Source organism: Lethenteron reissneri, chromosome 24, assembly GCF_015708825.2.
Source record: "Lethenteron reissneri isolate LAM-NWPU_2019-01 chromosome 24, ASM1570882v1, whole genome shotgun sequence".
Taxonomy (NCBI): Eukaryota; Metazoa; Chordata; class Hyperoartia; order Petromyzontiformes; family Petromyzontidae; genus Lethenteron; species Lethenteron reissneri.
Window position 1 is genome coordinate 17,412,582 of NC_083802.1, and position 24,931 is coordinate 17,437,512.

Below are 24,931 nucleotides of genomic sequence, written 5' to 3' on the forward strand. Positions count from 1 at the left end.
AATACAAATACGGATATATTACTTTTTTGCAATCGAAATTGCATGATCTTGGGTTTTTTTTAATTGTTAATTATGTGTCACCTGATGCAGCAGTTACTCGGTGCACCAACACATGACCGTGCATTGTCTTGCCTGTTGTACAGCAGGATGTCGGGTGTCCAGATCTGATTGGGTTGAAAGCGGAGGTTTTTCACCCCCGGGTGTTCACTGTAGTTCCAATGGAGGTAATGATCCTTCCAGAACTGGAGGAAGGCGAGCGAGAAGATGCGACATGTTTAGCGGAGCTAGCGGCACAGCGAAATCCTCAAAGCCCGTTCCGGTGAGCGCTTGTGCCACACGCCGGTTACGGGGCTCGTAAATCCTCGCATCACCACACCGCAACCGCACAGCGCCGCACAACCATTTGTACGGGGCTTGATTTCTCATGGATTGTTTTCTTGAGGACACCAACCCCCAAACCTAAAACCCTCCCTGCCCTCCTGCCACCTCCCCACCCCACCCACCACCCCAACCCCCTTCAAATCCCCTTCTCAATTCCCCTTCCCGTGGGTAAATATTTTTCAGAGCTCAGCCCCGGATAGCTCCAGATATAATCTACTTGTACGTTGAACTTCTTTCGCACCGTACGCAGCCAACCGTGCTAATCGGAGGTGCGGGGGAATCGGAGGCGCGGGTAACCCGTTAAAAACGTGGCCTATGACAGTATGAAAGCAAACAATCCTGACGTAAATAGATGGAACAATTAACCTGCCCATGAAAATAAAACGTAATTCCTTAAAGAGAAAATTACAATCAATTTAAAATTTCCGCACGTCTGGTAATTATTGCCCGTGAAAATGTGTCACTTGCCGAATTAAAAAAGGGTGCGCAAATAAACACAATTATCGTGCTAAAATGTAAAAAAAATAAAAAAGTGCTTAACAAGCAACGCTGGGGCCAGTTTCTAGATGAGAGAACTCACAAATTGCAGCCAGACGTTTGTGGTAAGTACTTGGTTCTTCTCATCCTGCAGAGGGGACACACGGCAAGCTGCTCAGAGGTCACATCGTACGACTCACCCGTGCACCATTAGGCTGAGATTACAAATGCCATCGTGGGAGCACAGGACCGCAGACACAGTTGAGACAAATCATGGTTATTCGCTACGACGGCACTTCAGTCGTTCTCAAATGACCAGATCCTTATGTAGATATATATATAATTACCTATAGTGTGGATTTATAAGAGTCTCTGGAAACGTATGTGTCTCGTAATCCAGAGAATATGGTACATATGAAAGTAAATGAAATGTACACTTTGCAATTAAGTTAAGGGCAGGGCGTTCGCTAAACTGAAAATGTCTGAGAAACTATGCATTTAATTCTTCGCAAATCGAATTACAATTAAGTTGTATACATTTTTTATGTACGAATTACCGCCCGCAATTTCTTTATGGTAATGTTTACTTTAGAGCCGGGGGGGTGGGGGTGGGAGGAAATTAATCAATAACATACATAATGAAATCATGCAGACATCCTGCGCATATTCAGCCGCAGAATAATCACGCGATGGGTGAAGATGAAAGGTGAACGAGCGCTCGGTGAACGTTGCGTATGTACGCATGCTGAACTTCTTTCGCACGGCACGTAGCCAACCGTGCTAATCGGAGGCTCGGTGTGTTCCATTATTGCCCTCAACGGTGCTGGGCCGGGCCCGGATAAGGCAACCAAAAAAAAATGTGTAATAAAAAATTGCACATTACAGCTGAGTTCCCATAAGGTGTACTCCGTAAATCGCCACGTAATTGACCATTAATATGCGGCGCAGATGTGCCACGGCTCCTCTAGCGCTCCAAAGGCCCCAAAGAACGGCTCGCACAAGGATCACTTACGGGCTGCATCGTGTGGATTGTGGGAGGGGAGGGAACGCGAGGTGGGCGCAATGAGGCAAGGCGCCGTAACCTTGAGGTCAACTCACCCCCCCCCCCCCCCCCCGTCAACTCACCCCCCCCCCCCCCGCTTCAGCCATCAACTCTCTACCCCCCCCCCTCCACAAAAGACAAAGATCCCACGTATAGCCTTAACAGACCGTTGGGGCAAGTGCTGTCAGCGAGCACCTATGAAGGCGAGCACAACACACGAGGGGGTGGATGGCGAGCACCACGCCCGACCGCCTTTATCTTCCCAGTGGCGATGTTTACACATCGCACCAGGTACTCATTTGAGGCTGAGTCGAGCAAGGGGAGGCTCAGGACCGGTTCAAATAATCGTCACCGTGGTGTTGGCCGTGAGCAGGAATCGAACCCGGGTCGCCAAGTTTGTAGCGCGGCGTAGCGCTAACCGCTACACCGCCACTCCCCACCACGCGCACACGCATTGCCGTAGCCACGCTGGAGTGCATACCACGTCCATGATCTGCATGAGAATGAGCTGGAACTGAACGGAGATCGACATTGAGTCATTCTCGACCGGCCGCTCCAGAGGGTTGTAGTTCTTGAGCAGGTCGCGGTAGAGCTTGCGCTGGTATTCACCCTGCAGCGAGTCTGTGGGCAGGGGGGGGTGGCGAAGGTCGGAGGTGGAGAAAGAGGATGGCCATGAGGGGCTGTGCCAACATCGGTCCCTTTGGCCTCGTCAGAAATCAATAACGACCGTGGCTGGGCGCGAGAGTGAGAGATGTTCTCAACATGACAACAAGCAACTCGCCTCGTGGCCAGTGTCATGCCCAGAGGGTTACGCTCAGAAAATAACCAGAGGGGCATGTTTAGTCCTAACCGGCACGGGCGGTGGTGGGGGGGGGGGGTGCATGTAACCCACCTCTCAGAGACCGTAAACAACCGTAAACAATACTCTTTGGATCTCCGGCAAGCACCTTGATTTCCTCCAGGGGTAGGTAAACACTGACCACGTCTCGTCCTCGTGGTAGAAGGCAAGAGAAGGAAAGTCTATAATTTTAGCTAAAATACAGGCTGTCTCAGAGTCACAACCACAAAGTTGGGAAGGGCAAAGAAAATACTAAAGTGGATAGAAGCTCATCTTCTTGGTTCTTTCGGTAAAGTCACGTAGAAGGGAAGTAATAAAATAATAAAAATAAAACATAATAAAATAATTCTCACGACGTTTCGGCCACAACGCAAGCAGCCGTCCTCAGGTGTATCCCTGACATACCTAGTCTTCACCTGAGGACGGCTACTTGCGTTGTGGCCGAAACGTCGTGAGAATTATTTTTATTATGTTTTATTTTTATTATTTTCTTACTTCCCTTCTACGTGACTTTACCGAAAGAACCAAGAAGATGAATCCCTGCAGTCACGAAAGCTTTAAATCGAAATTTGGATAGAAGCTACCTTGCTGCCTCTGCTTCAACGCCAGAATGCATCGGCATGCCACCTGCACCTCCGTTCGATCCGCTCCAACTGCAGCAGTCCTCATCGTTTTTTCATACCGTCCACCCGTCGCAAAACTTCTCTCTTACAAAACTTCCGTGTGTCTTCGCGAGGGAGCGAATGACCATTGTCGCAAAGACGTGTGGGTATCCTCCACACCAGGAGCGCTGACAGACTCCCTCTTTCAATTGACCCGAACAGAAAGATGCAACGCAAATAAAAACCCAAGATATCTCATCTTCACTATGGGAACCTCATTTTCCAGTAAAAATATGATAATTGTTTTTTTACCCTTCTATCTGCCAACAAAACTGACACCTTTTTACAAGGAGTCATGTTTGCATAGACCGCAATACCTGCAGTCATAATACAAACAAAAGGCATAACTCTGATAATGTGCACTGTCCCTGAAGTTGATTGGTCCACACCCGAGACAGCTTTCCTTAGAGCCTCACATGGGTTGGACCAGATGACGCCAAAAGGCGCAATCAACTTCAGGGACAGTGCACATTATCAGAGTTATGCCTTTTGTTTGTATTATGACTGCAGGTTTTGCGGTCTATGCAAACATGACTCCTTGTAAAAAGGTTTCAGTTTTGTTGCCAGATAGAAGGGTAAAAAAACAATTATCATATCTCATCTTGTGAAACGTTTCAGGCGTTCAGAAGTGGAAAGAGGCAGCCTCAGACTTGAGTTGTCTGAGCGCAATGTGTTGAACCTGTGGCTGCTCCACACAGTGGAATTGCAGCCTTCATCAAGGCACAATTCTTGGGTACCTACTCCGAACACAGGTATTGCATATTGAGGCATCAGTGGCCAATCATATTGATATTGCATGCATAACTCTGCCCTGATGTCGGTTTGAACATAAACTTGAGATAATACAAAGACAAATTTGATCAGCATTTGGCAAAATTGTATTTCTTAATCAAAGTAAACTCGCATTTTAAATAACTTTTCTTACTCTTTGGTTCTTTCGGTAAAGTCATGTAGGTATAAAATAAAATGAATTAAATCACGACGTTTCGGGCGCAACACAAGCGTCCCTCATCAGGTGGGACAAGCACAGCAAGAAACAATTGCTGAATACATACATAGCAGGTGTTACCAAAAATATTTCCAAAATCTTAAACAAACACAAGATTCAGGTCTGATTCAATACAGTACACAAAATCCGTGATCTAAACCCATCTGTGAAGGATGTCAATCCGGACATGCAATATCCTGGAGTCTACAAACTAAGTTGCACCTGTGGTGGCTGTTACATTGGGGAAACGAAACGACATGTCTCGGACCGTGTTCGCGAACACAAGGCAGATCTGAAACACGGCAGAACCAATACCTCTGCCGTGGCTGACCATTGTTATAACGCTGTGGGCACGCATGATATTGTTTTTCTGAGACCAAGGTACTCTGCAAACCTTCGGGCTACTATCAAAGGTTTGTCCATGAAGCCATTCAAATATATAAACATCGACATAACTTCAACCGAGATGATGGATACGAATTGAGCAATCATTGGAAGGATGTTATTAACCAGGTAAAACCTTAACTGCTTTATGGTTGTTGCCTTCATATCCGCATCTCCAGTTTCTTCATCCTCCTACTCCCAGCCCCCCCCACCTCACTTCTACAACGTTCCTAAACGCTCTCGCAGTGCTCCCCCCCTCTCTATCTCTCCCCCCTTGCTCCTCCCCCCTCTCTTACCTATATAGCCTCTTGTCACGGCAGCCCTTTCACCCACTTCAGCAATTGTTTCTTGTTTTGGTTGTCCCACCTGATGACGGACGCTTGTGTTGCGCCCGAAACGTCGTGATTTAATTGATTGTATTTTATTTTATACCTACGTGACTTTACCGAAGGAACCAAAGAGTATGGATCCCTGCAGTCACGAAAACTTCAAATCTAGATGATAACTTTTCTTGTTAATATGCACTCAAGCTGAGTGTTCCGGGCTATCTGACCAATTTCAAGAGGTGGAAATTCACAAGAGGTGCATTAATACTGGTGGGTGGGGTAATGGCCGGATTAAGTTTATTTTAGGCCCCAGGCCCTTCTGTTCTAAAGTTGGTACTGCTGCTACCCTATGTTGCTGAGAGCCGCTGTCATTCCGCTTGTCTCACGCCTAGCACAGCAACGTCGCCTTGAGAGTGAGATTGTGCGAAAAAACACCATTTGAAGATGTTACTCCTAAATTTTCAATGAAAAAAATCTCGAAAAGTTAATCTCCGGTGTTAAATTCTTTCTCACGTTATGAAAAAAAAAACGATTGATGTTGACATGACTCTGCCTCTTTGGATACACACCGTGCCTATCCTTGCTATATAAATATATTTATTCAAGAAGATATCTTGGTTACATTTTTGTAGGCACTTTAGTTTTCGTAGACCCTAGGCAGTGCCGACTGTGGCCTTTTGGATATGGCCCTGGGGGGAGTTTGAACCCTTCCCAATGGTTAAACGCATTCATTTTCTCTATCGTCTGTCCATATGTCTGATAAATAAACTAAAATTGGCAGCAAATGGTGATCATGATAACTCTCCGAAGGATAATTCTCTCTTCAGTACGTGACATTTGTATCATAAAGTTGTGTTGCTATTAAGGACCTCGATTAGCACGGTTGACTAAGTACAAGAACATGTGCGATAGACAACGTGACAAACAAACATTGAATACAGTGCTGGCCAAAACTCAGCGACAAATGTAAATAGCAAGCCCCTCCGCCACCCTCAATATCCCGATGACGTATTTACGTGGATGACGTGTTTACGTGGAACGTCATCGCACGCGCGTCTGTCCCCAGACGTCATCTCGATATGCGGCTATGACGTCAACATTAGTCATCGACGTCGTCATCGTCGTCAAAAAAACTCCCATCAATCCACTGCTGGATGAAGGTCATCCGCATGTTCGGCAAGGGCGGCACAGTCGCGAGATGTTCACTATCTCGCCTGGTCTGCAGGAGGGTCGTGGGTTCGATCCCGACCCTGGAGTTTGCGTTTTCTCTCTCCCTGGTCGCGTGGATTTTCCCTCCGCGTCCTCGGGGTTTCCCCCCCTCCACATTTAGAATGGATGTGCGTTTAGAGTATTTGCCTGCTATAAATTGCCCGCGCGATAAGCCCCTTCGTTGAGCTATCACTTGTGGCCAGGTCACGTCCGAGAAAGAAGCAAAACAGGTCAGTGGGGCCTTACATGGTGAACAAAACCTCATAGTTTCTACATTAATAGTTTAGCTTAAGCTGCCAGCATCTCTGCTGCTCACGCTCCTGCGATGTTATAATTCACCTGGCACCTCCTTCATACGAGCTCATTTACATAATTGCCGCAATCTCCCGGGGTGGATGTCACTGCGGGCTTGTTTCCGTCATCCCTCGGCTGTCGCTCCGTCGTTCCGAATCAGAATCAGAATTTGTATATACACCGGAGGAATCCGATGAGCTATGAAGTTATTTTTTAAAAGATGACCAGTAAGGGGTGGGTACGAACGTTACAGCAACAAACAACACTTAATTACAAGAAAGGTAAATAAATCACTCAAACATACAAATAAAACTAAACCATCCCCACCCTACCAGACAAAGCCCACTGAGGTATTCACTTATTTTTCAGACGCGACCTTGCCACTAATCATATCTCAACAAAGTGGCTTATCATTAGGACATTTATAGCAGCAACAAAAATCGAAATAATCTCAATGCATGTTTCTAAATATGGAGGGGAAAACCGGAGGACCCGGAGAAAAAAAATGCACGCGACCACGGGGACAGAGAGACGCGCAAACTCCAAATATACAGGCCTCATCAGGGTCGGGATCGAACCACCGACCTCCTGTATACCAGGCGAGGTAGTTAACATCTCGCCATCGTGGCGCCTCTGGACCATCGTTGACATCCCTGTTGGCGACGTCGCTGACCTTTTAGCAGTCAAATATTTCCGTCATTCGTTCGCGTATGTTCCCTGGAATACAATCTACACACTTCAGAGAACAGCCACCGGTGCCGTAGAGCGTTACGGACTTCGTGCACGTGCGTGATTTTTGTTTGCTTGTTTCCTCCTTGTTTGTAAAATTTGCTAAAAAAAAAACCCCGCCAGGTTATGTTTGAGCGACTCCAGCCGGATCGCACTAAAGGGAGACACCAAAATGCAATCACGGCCCATTGGCATGCAATCCACGATGCCTCCAGCCTCTGGATATGGCGTCCAGCGTTCATGCGACCGCTAAGAATGTACGATATACACCACTTTAAATCAGTCGTGCATCAACGATAGCAAACAAAAAAACACCGTTGCCACTTTTAAAAGCATTTGCTCATAAATACGTAACACGCACGGGGCTATTACGCATGGGACGTTTGCCATTCGTTCCATGCAATTACGCGAGACTCAGTGACCCGTTAAATGCGTAACCCCGCGCGTTCCTATCAAAATCAACTATTAAAATATACAGAATCGGCGTTGGGCCAGATTTGGGGGTGGGGGTGGTTCGAATGTGGGGTGGCGTTTGCCGCAACGTTTTTGTGGAACGTGGGAAAACTTCTTCACGGCTCGATTGTCTGCGGTGCGGACATTGAGTGCGCGTCTACAATGCCCCTTGATGCACAATGTGCGGTCAACAATGCCCAACATCGTCCTCTAGGCGCCAGTCTCTAAGCCCAACACACACAACGTTCTCTACACACACACATAGCCCTCTACACACACACAGCCATCATCGAAGCACCCAACCACCCCACCTATCAGTTCAATGATCCCCCGTGTAGCCTTAATGGACTGTTGGAGCAAGTGCTGTGAGCGAGCACCTTTGAAGCTCGGCACGGTACACTCGGGGGTGGGTGACCAGCGGCACGCCTGTTCGCCTTTGTCTCCATAGTGACGATGTCTACAAACCGCACCAGGTACTAATTTGAGGCTGAGTCGACCTAGGGGAGGCCCAAGACCGGTTCAGATAATTGTCACTGGCAATTATCACTGGATAATTGTTGGCCGTGAGCGGGAATCGAACTGTGCTCCCTGGGTTCGTAGCGCAATACAAAGACACACAGACCCACACAGTCCTCGACATACACACACAGTCCTCTTACACACACAGACCCACACGGTCCTCGATATACACACACAGCCCTCTTACACACACAGACCCACACAGTCCTCGATATACACACACAGCCCTCTTACACACAGACCCACACAGTCCTCGACATACACACACAGTCCTCTTACACACACAGACCCACACGGTCCTCGATATACACACACAGCCCTCTTACACACACAGACCCACACAGTCCTCGATATACACACACAGCCCTCTTACACACACAGACCCACACAGTCCTCGATATACACACACAGCCCTCTTACACACACAGACCCACACAGTCCTCGACATACACACACAGCCCTCTTACACACACAGACCCACACAGTCCTCGATATACACACACAGCCCTCTTACACACACAGACACACACAGTCCTCGACATACACACACAGCCCTCTTACACACACAGACCCACATGGTATAATGCAAAAGAGCCCTTTACAGGGCGATCCAGATATCTTGTGACATTCAATTAATTGACCCATAAACGTGTTTTTTTCCCTTTTCCTATTATTTTCTGTTTTAAATCACCCTTACTTTTAAAAAATCAAGTTTTATAGAATTAAATGGGGGGGGGGGTTCACAAGACATCCTGACCAAACGACCCCCTGTAAACACACAGCCCACAACTGCCCCCCACTGCGAGCCCACGCAAAGCAATGAGCGCAGAGGGGACAAAGTTGTGCCGGGGTCCGGGCCAATCTGTGGATGGTCTGGGCGGGCGGGCGGGTGGACGGGTGGCGGTGCACCGAGCGCGCAAAAAAACGCAACCACCTGTTTATCGTGATTTTAAAAAAATGTTCCGGTGAAACCAGAACGCGAGCCGAGAGCAGGAGAAGAAAAAAAACACCACCACCAACAACAACAACGCAGCAACAACAACCACAACGAGGCGAGCCTTACCTCGAACGAGGCAGAGCAGCACAATCGCCCAAGTCCAGGTGCGGTGGCAGGAACCGCTTGTTGTCCCCGCGCCCAGCATGATCGCATCGCACGCGGAACCCGCGCAGCCTGGACGAGCAGAGGGGGCGTCAATGCCGGTGTCTCTCTGTGTGTGTGTTGTGTGTCTCTGTGTGTGTGTGGTGTGTCTCTGTGTTGTGTGTCTCTGTGCGTGTGTGTTGTGTGTCTATGTGCGCGCTTCTGTGTGTGTGTATGTGTTGAGATTATGGTAGCGATGGTGGTCACACGTGCTCGCCTGACCGCGCAGCCTGCATGAGCAGGGAAAAGAGCAAATCAGGGGCCGGTGTCTGAGTCTGTATGTGTTTTTTTTTCTTCCTAGGGAGAGGTAGTGTTATCAGTTATCGCGCTGCGCTACGAACCCGGTGACTCGAGTTCATAAATGCTCACGAACAACACTTGCACTACAAGCCTGTGAAGGCTATACGGGGGATTTGTGTCTGTGTATGCCTGCCTTTCTCGTGACAATGATAGTGGTGGTGATGCTGACCGCTAGGCTGCGCGCCCGATCGCTACAGCGCTCCCCTCCGTCTGTCCGATGCGAATCTCCGATCACTCCACACGACCCCGCACATTTGTGCAGCCCCTCCGCCGTTGCTGCTGCTTACAAAGCATCGGGTGCGCGGAGCGTGTCGCGGCGTGATGATTTCCGTTCGAATTGGAAATATCGGTGATCACGTGAAGCGGCTCATTGAGGGGGTTGCGAGGACTGGGGTTCGAGCGGTGAACCTGTACGTGGCAATGGCCTAATTATCGTTGGTGCCCAGTGCCGGATTGTCCTCGTAGCAAAAGCAGATACGTATGCTACGGGCCCCGCACTTTCAAGGGCCCCGCGCTAAACGCTTTCAAGCTGTCAATTCCGGTACAGTGATTCTGCACTTGCTCTATTACTATAGTACTATACTGCCTTCAACTTTTACGAACGACTGGGTGTTTAAGGTTAGCGATTTGTCGTATTTTCTGGCTGTATAGCAAATGAAAAAATACAATTACTTTACTGTGCAAGTTAAACATGTATGTGTTTTAAAATTTTACTGTTTTTTTTTTTATTTAGGGCCCCTTTATAACATATTCTACAGGCCCGCACTAGCTTAATCCGGCACTGATGGTACCGATGTCTGGACACGAGTCAAGATGTCTGCCCTGCTCGACTTTAGTGGTGTTCCTGGGACTATTTGTGGCAATACGCCTGATAATGGCGAAGACATCTGGCTCGACCTCGTGTTGGAGGTGCAACCCAGACTCATATCCCTCTCTGATGCATCTGCTGTGACACGACACCCGTTTACTTGTTTGGGGCGCGGACTCCTGGTATTGACGCGTTCTCGCACTCGTGAACAACCTGGCGAAGCGAGAACCTCCCTCAGATTGCTACGAGCGGCCTGATCGTGTGTGCGTGTACGCACGTTGTACTTCTTTCGCACCCTACGTAGCCCCAACCGCGCTCATCAGGAGGTGCGGTTGACGGGCTGCTCTTCCGGCATGGCGAGAGCGCGCTCTCTTTGTCAAATCGAATCGAGGAGAAAGGCACCTGTCGCCGGCCGGGAGGGGGAGGGGGGGTTCGCATTGGGAGTCGTCGGCTTGACACCGAAATCGGCTCGCTGATGAAATTGTCGGTGACACACACACGGCGGAGGGGGGGGGGGCACAACAGCGCACAGTGGCGTGCGAAGCGCTGCGCGACCATAACGCGAGAATGGGGGGCCCCGGTGGTGACTCGCGTGGTGCCGAGATATTTGCCGGCCGTCTCGCTCGCTCGCGGTGGTGGTGATGGTGGTGATGGTAATGGTGATGATGATGGTGGTGATGACACCGGAGGCTGGCGACTGCAGGCAAGCGGTGGCACCCCATCATTCACGGACGCGCGTTTTCACAAACTCGGGTGCTCACGATACGATGGCTTTTCCGATGGCAATCCGGGGCACCCGGCTATTTCGCTATCGCAGGCGAGCGGACGCGGCGATGGGGTGACCATTTGCGCACGACGCGTTAAGCGTCGTTGACGTCCGGTGAACGACAGCGATGTGACGGCGCCCGGCGCGATGCGTTACCTGTTAGCGCGGCATGCAGTCAGTCCCTTGCGACTCGTGCCCCTCGCCCGACGATGTCGATTCTCGAGACGATACAGGATCTCAGAACTTTAGAACCGATGTACAAATACGACACCCGCAACTTAAGGTGCTGGTGGTGTTGTGGGAGGGGAGAGGGGGAGGTCCTGCAGATATGACTGCAGATGCGCCGATTGTAATCCCCGGCATTAGCTACAGTCCACTCGTGTTTGATATCAATAACACTAACAGCTTACAGTACTTACAAAAAACGCATCGCTTGCTAAATTCATCCTCAACTCGATATCCAGACGGGTAGCAAGCAAGCAAGCAGCAGCAGCAGCAAGCAGCAGCAGCAGCAGACGCGCGCACACAATCCCGCCAGCTCTACGCTCCGTGATTTGAGATTGATGGCAAGTTGAAATTAAGAAAGCCGAAGGAGCGAGCAGGGAGCACAATTAAATAAATAAATAAATCCACGCGAGACGTGTTTGTGTTTTCTCTCTCTCTCCCTCTGGTTCATGTTCCGTCGGTTCTCCGTTCCTTCCCGTGTGTTAATTTCACACGCGTAGAGGGCTCGGGCGGAGGGGTGGTGGTGCTGGTGGCGGTGGTCGCGGCTGCCTCCTCAGAGGTGGCTCCGAGTCTCGGCGTGCCGGCTTCAATTCTCTCCGTGCGCTCAGAGCGAGCGAGGCGCTGGGACCGGGAGACGTGGAGAGGCGAGGATGGTGATGGTTTGCTGGTGGGGGGGATGCGGGGGAAGGTAGGGAGGGAGGGAGAGGGTGGGAAGACATTGTTCTCTCTCTCTCTCTTCAACGCCGTTCACTCTCCCCCCTTGCTTGCCATCACTCCCACACCTGAGGCACGGTTTCATTCCTGGGTCCCCGGAGCAAATGTGTGGATGACGTGGCGCGCGCGCGTAGGCACCAACAATGTAACAGCCACCACGACGTGACGGCGACGTCATCGCTGCGATTGTGCCAGGCTAGGTGCACTTAGTACGCGACAAATACCAACACGCGCACAGACTGCACACAGACGCACCCACACACACTACATACACGGCTTGTGCATTGACGCGCATAGACAAATTACACCGGTCGCAGACAAAGAACAAGTCGAGTTAACGAGCAACTATTGAGGCCACGTGCGGCGCGTAAGGGGGTAGTGTAACCGGCATGACGCCTGGCCAGCCACCTCTGTTTCCTCCCTACGTAGATTCACAAATCGCAACGGGTGCCCTCTTAAGGCCGGAACGACCTCGTGGACGTCCAAAAACCGGTTCGGGGACATCTCTTGACGCTGGTTTGTTCGCCGTCGTCATGAATCGGAACCAGATCGCGGGGCCCAGGGTTCGTAGCCGCAGCGCACCAAATCACTGCGCCACCGCTCCCCCCCCACACACAGACAAAGATCCCCGTATAGCGTATACATAGCTGTTGAGGTAAGGGGCCGTCCATAAATGACGTCACGCGATTTTGGACGATTTTTGACACCCCCCCCCCCTTCGTCACACGGCGTAACAAAAAGTAACCCCCCCCCCTTAAATATGACGTCACAAAGCTCTGTCCCCCCCCCCCAAAACCCCCCCCCCCCCAACTATTGTCATTGTAGTGCGCATTTTTATGTGACGTCACATTTCTCAACCCCCCCTCCCCCCCCCCCTCGTCACACATCGTCACAAATGTCTGATCCCCCCCCAGGTGCGTGACGTCATTTATGGACGGTCCCTAAGTGCACACACACACAAAAATATCAATATCTTCCGTTAGCCTTATACAGACTATTGGGGCAAGTGCTGTTAGCGAGCACCTATGAAGGCCGGCACGGCGCACGAGGGGGTGGGTGGCCAGCAGCACGCCCGGCCGCCTTTGTCTCCCCCAGTGGCGATGTTCAGACACCGCACCAGGTACTCATTTGAGGCCGGATTGACCTAGGTGAGGCCCAGGACCGCTTCAGATAATAGTCACCGGTGTTGACCGTGAGCGGGAATCGAACCCGGCTCGGTGGATTCGTAGCGGAGCACCTCCGCTAACTGCACACACGCACACGCACGTGCGATCTTCACACACACACACACACGCGCGCAATCTTCACATACACACACACACACGCAATCTTTACACACACACACGCAATCTTCACATACACACACACACACGCAATCTTTACACACACACACGTGCGCGCGCAATCTTCACATACACACACACGCGCGCGCGATCTTCACATACACACACACACGCAATCTTCACACACACACACGCAATCTTCACATACACACACACGCGCAATCTTCACATACACACACACGCGCATCGTCACATACACACACACGCGCGCAATCTTCACATACACACACACACGCGCGCAATCTTCACACACATATACCGCGATGTACCTGGCTGCCCGAGGGAGGAGTGCGCGTGGGGCAATTTTCTGTTAAGTGGAGTGCGATTGCGTGAAAGCAGCCCGATATTTGTTTCAACTCGAATCCTAATGCGTGCTGCGGTGTCTCTCTGTATTCCCCGGCATTCCATCAGCCTGCAATGGGAGCAGAGCCTCAGTTCTTAAGCGTCGTCTCCGAAAGCCTGGATCTATTACGTTGGAGCTTATAGATTCGATTTACTAATAGATACAAAAAAAATGTTTAATCTCCATGCAAGCCGCTTCACCTGATTCCGTGTCCTTGCGATGCTGCTGCAATCAGCGGAGTAATACCCAGACCCAGGTCTTCCGTGCAGACCTCCGAGGATACCTGTAATCTCCCGTGCGCAAGTGATGCTATTTTTAACGCGCGCTATGCCGGCGCGTGAAGACTATTAATAATACAATCACTCCCCCTTTAAATTTCGATTTAAAGCTTTCGTGACTGCAGGGATTCATCTTCTTGGTTCTTTCGGTAAAGTCACGTAGAAAGGAAGTAATAAAATAATAAAAAATAATAAAATAAAATAATTCTCACGACGTTTCGGCTACAACGCAAGCAGCCGTCTTCACGTGACTTTACCGAAAGAACCAAGAAGATCACTCCCCCTTTGGTTAGCGCAGGAGAGATCTCGCCGAGCTCCAAGCCATGTTTTTCAAGAGTCTTGCTTGAAGCGTTTCGTCAAATCCTCATTGAGCGCGTGTGATGTGTGCTCGGTGGAACAGGGTGAGCAGGCGTGGCCAGGATAATCATCGTTTCGGTTTGACGGAGCGTCGTTCGTGTACATTGTATCTCGCCACTCTGTAGGTCGCATTGGTGGCCGATGGCCAAACCGTCTTTGTCTCCCTGGTGCTGACAATGTACACACCCGTGTTAGGCTGAGCCCCACTTCAAGGTGGAAAGGGTCAAGTTCAGATCTCACTCACCACTAATGTTCGCCGTGGTCAGGAATCGAACTAAAGCTTCGGGGTGCATACGGCGGTGCTCTAACCACTGCGCCACCACTCCGACACAACTCCCCTTCCCAGTCGATTCAGACGCAATTGCATTTGTCCACTCAATGGTAGAATCGTCGCTCTGCGGTAAGATCACTTGTGGGAAGACATCGCGCGGGGTAAACATTCAGTGCAGAACATGTGCATATTATTTGCTATGCGACTTACGTATATGGTGGGTCAGCCATGGTCGATCCACTGCTGGATGAAGGCCTCCCTGAAACCGCCACCATCTCTCGCGATCCTGCGATGTATCAATCCGCCCGCCAACTCTCACTCGCGAGTTGACGCAATCGCTCCCGCTCCTCGGCAGATCTCATTTTGCGTGCGATCCATTCATTGGCCGCCGCTGCATCGCTGTTCTTGACCATCCGCCATCAATCCCTTCTCGGGACGCGTCCTGCCCAAGTCCACTTACCCGTCCTCGCAGTTTTAATTGCGTATTTAATCTGCGCGTGTTCTTTAATCCACGTGTTCCTCTTCAGACCCCTTTTATCAAATTTCAAGTAAGCCTCTCTCCGTGCATCGTTGCGTTATTTCAGTTTTTTTGTCAATGATCCTGTTTCTCAACCTATATGCAGGGTAATACACATTTGTAAACAAAAATATCACTGAATACACACGGACACGTAAAGAAGTGTGGGCATTCCCACCTCTTCTGGCCAGCGTGGAAGAGTAGGCCAAATTCCACTACAGCGGATCTCCAGAGCTCCTCTATAGTGGAGGCCCCTCTCTCGAGCAGTGACGTGAGCGCGCAATTTGTACACACCTGGTCATAGCGGAGCGTACGTCCGCCACACGCACACAAACAAGTCACGGGCATCTGGGGGGCGTGGGGGGGTGCCGCTGCAACGCATGCAGTTTATTGTCATATGGCCTGCGGTGACCACGGCGTGCGCTCTCCCCCCCCCCTCCACGTGACCTCACCGTGAAATAGCCTCGCACCGCGGTTCGCCTCGCCACGGAGCTCTCTCATCATGACGGGGTCAGCTCGTCAGACGCCGGGACAGCAGCCAGCTAATTCCCACCGCGCAGCGCCTGGTGATGGGCCGCGACCGTCCGCTAAGTGCCTCCGAGTGAGAACTTGTGACAGCGCCGTCTCCGCGTTATTACATTTCATTTTGACGGAGTGGCAGCCCAAGAGTCGAATGCGCCCGAGAGGATGTCCGCGGAGGAGATGAAATCAGCTCGTCGCGCATGCGGCTCGGCGGATCGTTGTTGCATTGAGGGGATACGCGGGGGAAGAGGATCGCACGCGTTAGAGAACACGCTCGGGTCAGAGGTATCAACATTGACTGTGAAGAAATGTAAGTGGGCTCGCGCATGCCACGCCACCAGAAGCGACGGTGGCCAATGATTGAGAGTAACGTTAGAGAACACACTCGGGTGAGAGACGTCGTATCGACCGTGAAGAACCCGACGTGAGCTTGCGCAGGACACGTCGGCAGAAGCGATAGTGGAGACTAACGACGGAGCTGCAGCGAAAGGAGGGATTACACCCGAGGCAGGATTTCCACCACAGAGATCGACTGATAAAAAATAAACATTTCTCTTGTGCAGGAGCTCGATGGATTGTTGCACCGCGCTACCGCAAGAAACGGCGACGGCTTTGGGATAACGCCATTGAACAGTTGGATAGATCATCGTCGATGATAATGATAACGGCCAAGGAAGTTCAAGGCGTTCGAGGGGACATCAACAGGGTGAGATGGAACGATGAAATCAACTCGCGTGCAAGTGGCGCTCGTTGCAAGTTGCGTCGCAAGATCGTGGGTGTGACGACTTTTGGGGGACCGTCACTTAGCAGTGGATGGATCATGGCTGACGGTGACATTATCTCATCGTCGTGGACAAAGGACGTTGGTGATTGCTTCATGCCGACGCATACGAGAAGAATTCTCCTAATCCACACGCGGGCGATCGTTTTGAACTTCAGAATTTGACATTTTCTAAAAGCGGCATTCTTCGGCAATGGGGAGAGGTGTGGGATCGATCATTTAATTTGTTCTTAGTAAAAAAAAATTAGAATTTTTTTTTTAGTTTGGACGCATTCTCTTCAAATGCCATTTTTAACCCCATTACGAAAAAATTAAAGCACCTTTTAACGCCTCTAATTGCCCATAATCCGCGACAAATTGCTGTTATTACTGCCAATTAATGAGTGACTGCATGCCATGGGGGGAGGGGCACTTTTTGGTTTCTGTGTGCAGAGCTCCAGTGACGTGCCACCAGTGTTGCTATGGAAATTTGGAGGCTATTGTTTATCCTGATGAGTGCGCTACGCATTCGTGCGTGCGGTGCATTCGCAAATGCCTTTTGCATTCTGCAGAGTCGGCGATATTTCAAAGCCATCTCTCTCCCTCTCCATTAGCCATTTCCATTCTCAAATCCGTCGGCGATCGTGGCTTTCCGTTCAGCTCTGTCCATGATATTTACTCGAGAACATTGCACGAGGTACGACTCCAGGATGCATGCAATTATTCAAGTTGCTTCGATCGAACACTTTCCGTCAATGGAAACAAAAAGCGTCCCGACGCAACGGGAAAACGTGCGCAGCCGGGAAACGACACGCACGACGTGCGCTCACTCGTAAGGTGCGCTGTTGTCTGTGGACGCATTTTACAACTCTTTGAGTTGGTGGGCCGACCGCTCGTCTCTCGAGCCGCTGCTGATGGTCTCGATACGGCTGAAGGCGCTGTACCTACAACGATCACGTGACCCGCATCCAAGCCACAATGGGACTTGCCGTGGAATGAGATGTTCTTGGTGTCGTGTGTCATTAAACCAACGTGGTAAATTGCCAGTGCTGACATAAGCAGAATTGTGTGAAAGCGGAATATAAATAATAACGATTGTTTTTTTTTTTGGTGCAATGAATGGGCAGGACACACGTCACCGTTCACGAGAAAGGATGATGTCCAACGTTCGAGAATGGCAACCAAAGGAAGGAACGCGCCCAAGAGAGCATCGACTAACGACACAGGGGCAGCTACAAGAAGGAATACATTCATGTCAGGATGGCCACCACAGAGATGGGCTGATACAAATTAGCTCGCGTGCAGGAGCTCTATGGCGATTGTAGCGGTGAGAGCGCTGCGCTACGAACCCGGCCACCCGTTATTCCCGCTCACGACCAACACCAATGACGATTGTCTGAACCGTTCATGGGCCTCTTCTAGGTCGACTCAGCTTCAAATGAGTACCTGGTGTGGGTGTGTAAACATCGCCACTGGGGAGACAAAGGCGACCGAGCGTGGTGTTGGCCACCCACCACCTCGTGTGCCGTGCCGGCCTTCATAGGTGTTTGCTAACAGCACTTGTCCCAACAGTCTGTTCAGGCTATACGGGGGATATTTGTCTTTGTTGTGTTCTGCTGCATCGCATGACCTTGAGAGATGGCGATGTCATGTGGCAAGCCTGCCGCCAGCAGCGGATACGTCGCAGCTGACGATGATATTCGACGATGAACGATCGGTGACAGCAGTGGCATGAGTCTTCTCCTGCACTTGAGAACCCAGTTTATTCACGGTTCGGCTGAAACGCGAATCCCAACCCGGCGTCTCAGCAATGCCGACTCAGCGCCCGAGCAGTGACGAGTCGCCACGTTGTGGCACCGTGGAAGTTGTCATTACCATGACGTGTTTATGCCGACACGGTCAGAAAGGCCGTTCGTTCACCCGCAATCAACGCATTCTGTCGGGAATGGCATAATTCAGTTTCCGTACTCAACGCGAGCGCCATGCACTCTGAGTGCACGGATATGCAAGCGTGGGCTGTCCTTTAGTGCGCCGTACACTGCGGCAATTATCAAGGTTAATGAAATCAGAGTATGAGCCTGTAATTAGGAGGTGACAGGATGACATATTCATTATTAAGTGGGGCTCTGCATCATCAATTATCGAGAATATAGGGCAGCCATTAAGATGGCTTGTGGGGTATTATTTCACCCATTGTATCGGGATGGTAATTGAGTATCTGAGTTAGCAATTATGATGTTGGAGAATAGGATATTCACTTGTGAAGTTAGAGCATTAGTGATTATCAATATGAGAGTGGTGTGGCAATTATTAATTAGGTATATTGGATCATGAAGCATGATTACAATTTATGTCTCCTTAACCTCACTATTGCCGCACGTGAGTCAGAAAAAAAAATTCGTCCCGTGATCAATTCTGAAGGTTACTTCTCCTGACAACAAGTCGGGGTCACAGCAGTGTTTTATTTAGCAAGCAGAAAAGTTGTAACCACAACCAAGGAGAGCCCACGTGATCGTGGACCCATGCCTGCCTAACCCTGGGGACATTTCAGACTGATGATGAGAAGAGGTAAAGTGGACATCGACAAAAAAAGGAACTTGACAAATTGGCAAAAGATTAAAAGAAACGAGGATGAAACGCGTGTTAGGAATCGCACTGAGAGAGCAGGGGAGGCAAGCGCGGATTAGAGAACACACCCAAGATTGTAAATGTGGTGGCTTGGCTCTACAACACACAACCGGTGTGCTGCACTAGTGACGAATTGGCCACGTTCTGTTTACGTGACAACCCCTAACTAGTTGGTTGTGTCGGGTTGTGGCGGGTTTAACGACACATTTATATTTCGATTTAAAGCTTTCGTGACTGCATGGATTCTATTCTTGGTTCTTTACATGACTTTACCGAAAGAACCAAGAATATGGACACATATATTTACGCGATCTAACCCCCCAAAAAAACAACCTCTATTATGGGTGATATTGGTCGCGAAAGCCTCCTACGTGTTAAACTGGCACCCGAGTTAGTCAAGAGGCACCGTATTGTCTGTTAACGAAAAGCAAGTGGGCTTGTGCAGGACACGTCAAGGGGAGAGATGATGGCCAATGGTGGAGACTCGCAATGCATTGGCAGAACCCGCCCGAGGCGGGATACCCACGACGGAGATGAACTGATGAAATTAGCAAGTGGGCCGGAGACGAATGGATTGTTGGATGGCACGGCCGGCAACAGATGGCGATAATTTTCAGAGGCTTCATCCTTTCGTGGCTACATCATGGTTGCTGATGATGACGATGACTGCATTCTCATCACTTTTATTTGAAACGTAAGTAAGGGCACGATTTTATTTTTGCTACGAAGGATCGCATTCTCCAGCCACTCTAAGTGTGTTCATTCTATGGTTGATGCGAGAGAGATACATACTTCCACACCTTCAAATTCCCAACTGCTCATAAATCCTACCAGAAGGCTTGCGATCCGCAACCGTAAACGAAGCCACATCCCCTGAATTCTATAATCCTTCCACTGGGTCCAAATCCAATCCCAGAGCAACAACAACACCCCCTCTCTGTGTTCAATATCCTTAACGGACTCACCCAAACCCACTCTCATTCTGTAGTTTCATCTCGTTCTGCTGCCCTCCCCATGCATTCTGTTTCAGTGATGAAGGCGTTCTGTCAAAATCCAAAATTCCTTCCTTCTGGCACATATGCACTGCCTGAACCATTCCCTTGTTCATATGCCAGGTTTAGACCCCCCTATTCTCTCATCCCCCCCCCCCCCCCATTGCATGCCGATTGTGCTATCGTCGTGATGTCACGAGACGAAGTCTACTTTCAGATCTCTCGCAGGGTGGTGCGAACTCTTAGCATTGGAGAACGCTGCCACGGAAGCGCATGTCACAGAGCTACCTCTGAGATCCCTTAAAGTGATCTCCGGTCAACACACAGCGGAGGGCAGTACTTCTCACTTTGCACGTAAGATTGAGGTCCGTTGCATGACAGTAAAATCGATAAATATTTTTTTTTTATTCTCAGAAATGGACTTTTCACATATGAAGGGCAGAGCCAAATTTAAACATTGGTTGATCGGGCCGAGACCATCGGCCGACTACATTTGAGGACCCGGTTTAACCACAAGCAGCTGCCTGGATCCAATGTCCAGAACCTCAGTGGTGCTTAAGTCTTGGAAAGAAATAATCTGGTCAGTACTCTCCTTCCCGAACATACCATTTATCCTTAGAAATGGGAAACGATTATTGATATGCTTTCTCTGAAATGGTTTATTAATCCAAATTGTATTATAATGTAATCCATTTTAGTGGCTTTTTTATTACTTCGGCCATTACCATTACCCAATGCTGCTGAAATTTCAGCGGCTGCTCCTATTCAATGATTTCTTGGCGTAAGCACTTTCGTATCGCTGACACGTCTCGCGGCGTGAGCCGATTCCGGCTGGTGAGGCACGTGCCAGTGTGTGTGCGTGTGTGGCACGTGCTTCCTCAGCACGGCTCCATCATCTTCCGTGAGACGTAAACAAAATGACCATCATCATCATCATCACGAGTAGGGCACGTTTACACTCCGCTCATGCGTGCACAGGTGTGTCTAAAAATCAGGTAGGCAGATGGACAACACAGGGCATCTAAAGCCACAAGCGGTTTATAATGCAAACGGTTGCATTATTAAAAAAAAATTACATACATACACACAGGGCTCCATCTGCGAAATATGCTACGCACATTTAATTGAGAGCAAAACATTTGCTGCCCAACGGCAAATCTCCCGTAATACGCCATCTGTTTTGTAGGGCTAAACCTCACGTGCGATTTACCTCCAGATGAGCAACATCATTTCTCCCGAAGTTTTTCCTCTAGCAGTGCCGATTAGAAAGATATTTGGGAAACCAGAGTGTCTTATTCTAACTTGTTCAGCACGCATCCGTATACACTTATTTTATAGCGCCTCAACTTAAGAAAATATATATTGACACTTTTAACGAATACATTTGTATTAAAAACACAACCAAGATACGTGTTGGAGCCCCATTCTGCTGATGAGACACCAGCGTGCAGCTGATGGGATGCGTAACACAAATTAATTCATATTTCTTACGCAGAAGGACTAATATGTGAAGGGTGCGTACGTTCTATCATTTATTCATTTACACGGTGTCACCCATGCCCGGCATAGGAGTTGTGATTTGAGACGGCAAAGGGAATGAAACAAGTAGCCATTGAGAGAAAGAGAAGATGGAAGAAATAAGAGAGAGAGAGAAAAGAAGTGACGGGTTAAATCGCGTCACTTAAAATTCTTACAAGTATAGTAACCCCGTGTTTACAGAGCCTTCAATCTAACGCCACACCCGGGCTGTGGTTGACTTCCTCCAGGGGGAAGGCACAATGCAAAGTGCGTGTGTTTGCTTTCAATAGCAGGCTCCAGTGACGACGGGATTAGCCTACAGCTTTGGTGATTAACCGCACGTAATTCTCGCATCCGATGCGCGATGTTTTCCACATTAGTATTGGAAAGTAGTACAACGGTGCGCGTTCACGCGGCCGTATAAAACACATTTTCCATATAAATCTCTGCGTGAAAATATGTGGGCTAATGCCACGCGTGTAAATAGCGCAGCTGCAATATCAATTTTATAGAGAGCACACCCCTAATAAGTCACAAAAGTCGACTCGTACAATATCGCGGGCACACAAATATTAGTGCAACTCATTTTGTGCGGCAATAAATAAACGCATAGCGTTTGTGCATTCACGTGAATGTTATTTGTCACCGTTATAGCCACAATTAATTTATCGCCGTGGCTACGTGACCAAAGCCAAAACCATCAGTATTCAGCCCAGGCCCTCTCGCTACTTAAAACCACTGGCGTGCCGGTCTTCATTATGACGTGATTAATACGCAACGGCAGTTTGCAACCAAAGAAAATCAGAGCTCATTGACAAACGTCATTACTCTCAGAATGCGGTGTTCAATTGGCTGAATGTTCACGGTGAGCTCCGTGGGGAGGTCTCCCCCGGTTGTGATGCTCCACCTGGCCCTGGGCTCCCCGCAGACGCCAAAATCTCGCGGATTCCTCGAGAGGGGAGGCCACGGGGGGGGGGGCCGGGGGAGAGGGGGAATGGAGCCCTACCCCCCCCCACTGCAGTCCGACTTCTGAACTCAGCTGACCCCAATCAGGCGCTCGCTAACAGAGCGTGTCCACAGGGGTAGGGAAATTGGGTGGGCGGGCGGCGGGCGGGCGGTCGGGCGGGCAGGCGAGCCAGTGAGAGGCCCTCTTCGTATACTAAGCCGCTTTAATTCGGCTTTTGTGCTCCAAAAATTAAGACGATGGAGAAAACAACTCGTGAAACATGTCACAGAAATTGAAAGAAAAATCGTTCACATTTCGTGTTATGCCTGAATAAAAGCCGTATTGAATGTTGCTGTCTCAGTAAAATGCATTCATAAGTAATGCAATTATAACAGTGGGTGATCAATAACCTAATTCCATAAAAATGACATAAACGGACAAAAGGCAATTGCATCCCACTGTGATCTGGCTTTTCACATTAACACATCTTCTCAATGTATGTGTACATTTATTACGATGCCCGTTGCACAAAACGATGATCGGCAAAGATTCTATTACCTGTGCTGTGGTAGGGTGCAGCAACGAGAGATTGCTACAATCTGTTGCACGGCTGCCATTCTAAAACACAGGCAATGGGGAAGCTTTATAGACCAGTAGATCAAAATGATTTTTTTTTCTTTTTATAACCGACCTATTCATTCAACTATTAAAGTAAATTTTTTATATGTTAACGAGAGGAGCGCAAAACTAAAAAGGTTTAGCCTCTAGTACAAATATAATTGAATTCGCATGGCAGTAAAATAAGCAGAGTTCATACATTTCATGTATCTGACTCTGTGACCTTCCGAGTGGTCGAGCATTGGCAGGGGGCCCACACGGTCGAGAAGGCACCACAGTTGATGCTTTGAAATTTCACTCAGCTATATACAACAACAAAATATATATATATATTACTCAGCGATATACAAACACATTTCACTCGGCTATATACACAAACATGAAAAAGCAGAGACACGAACTTTGAAGCATTTGGGCGGTGCCCGGGCATTTGCAAAACCAAGCAAAAGCGCAGCGCCCCAAGTGGGTCAATGGACCCCGGATTCACGAACAACAATTGGGGATGCATCAAATACCAGCTGAAACTCAAATCCTGATCACGATAATAAGCGATTTAAGAAAAAAGGCTATCTTATATGTTTAATGGACGAGTGTTTTGTCTGCACCTCTCTTCTCTCATCTCACTACATCTCTCTTTTCTGTCACCTAGCTACAGCTCTTGTCTATACCTCTGCTATCGCACCAGGATATTTTTGAATTGAAAGGGGCTCCTCCAAAAAACAAGCGGCGGTGTCTGGAACCACCACTCCTTTTAGCCACGTGCATGAGTCACACCTGTTGTGAGTTTTACACCGACCCGTGCCAGGTCACTTCACCTTTTCTTTCCGCGCTCTGCTTTACACGTCTGCTTGGTGTAAATATGTCACAAGTGTCAGACAGACGAGGCGTAAGAGAAAACAAATGTGGCCCGGCGTAGAAGGAGCTGTCATCCACGACTTGATTTGTCGGGCAGTGGACTTTTCGATCACCGATCATATGTCATGCATCCCAGGGTTATGAGAATCGCCCTCCATGCTGAGATCATCCAACCTACAGGTTATATTTGACAGCGGCCGTGTCACTCTCGAGCTTTAAGTTGACCTGAGATGGATCATTGCGTGGGATTCGAGCTGATAAAAATGCGACGTAAGAAAAACTGACTGCACGAGAAAAGGAGAAGTCAACTGTTTTAAGTGGGATCCATTATCACACAAAGTGGGAAAGCGAGTAAACTAGACATTGACCAATGGTAATTCCCACATAGAGAGGGCATTAAAAACATGACTTAAGGTGTAATTTTTAGATGAAGAGAATCTGAAAAACACAAAAGTGTCGAACGTTTGCTGTGGCTGATTAAGGCTAATTTCATGATTGTGAGGTTGCAGATGCTCATGGCCACGTTCTTTGTCACGGCTCAGCTCAGGCTTGAGCCGCTGATTTGCTTCCAAATATGCGTGAGCGGCTCAGCAATAGCTTGATTCGGACTCAGCTCACGGGAATCCTGACCACGAGACTATGTTTATAGCCGGCTAAAGTTGAGCGGAACTCTGAGCTTGTTCTCTTGAGCCAGAGTCCAGCTTGAGCCGAGCCATGGCTACGAATACAG

The 24,931-nt window shown here is 49.2% G+C and overlaps 1 protein-coding gene across 2 annotated transcripts in view; it reads right to left on the minus strand.

Moving 5' to 3' along the window:
• CHRNA7 (cholinergic receptor nicotinic alpha 7 subunit) overlaps positions 1–12,171 on the minus strand; it is a 48,883-nt gene extending 36,712 nt beyond the window's left edge. The window contains exons 1-5 of one of the 2 annotated variants that reach the window (XM_061558515.1): positions 11,471–12,171; positions 9,366–9,473; positions 2,382–2,521; positions 962–1,006; positions 133–242 (exon numbers count right to left, since the gene is read on the minus strand). In XM_061558515.1, coding sequence (XP_061414499.1) covers positions 133–242; positions 962–1,006; positions 2,382–2,521; positions 9,366–9,444 — 374 coding nt within the window. In that variant the 5' untranslated portion in view covers positions 9,445–9,473; positions 11,471–12,171. Of the gene's footprint in view, positions 1–132; positions 243–961; positions 1,007–2,381; positions 2,522–9,365; positions 9,474–9,909; positions 10,006–11,470 lie in introns of those variants that run through there. The other variant, XM_061558516.1, reaches the window with a different exon arrangement.
• Positions 12,172–24,931: the final 12,760 nt, after the last annotated feature.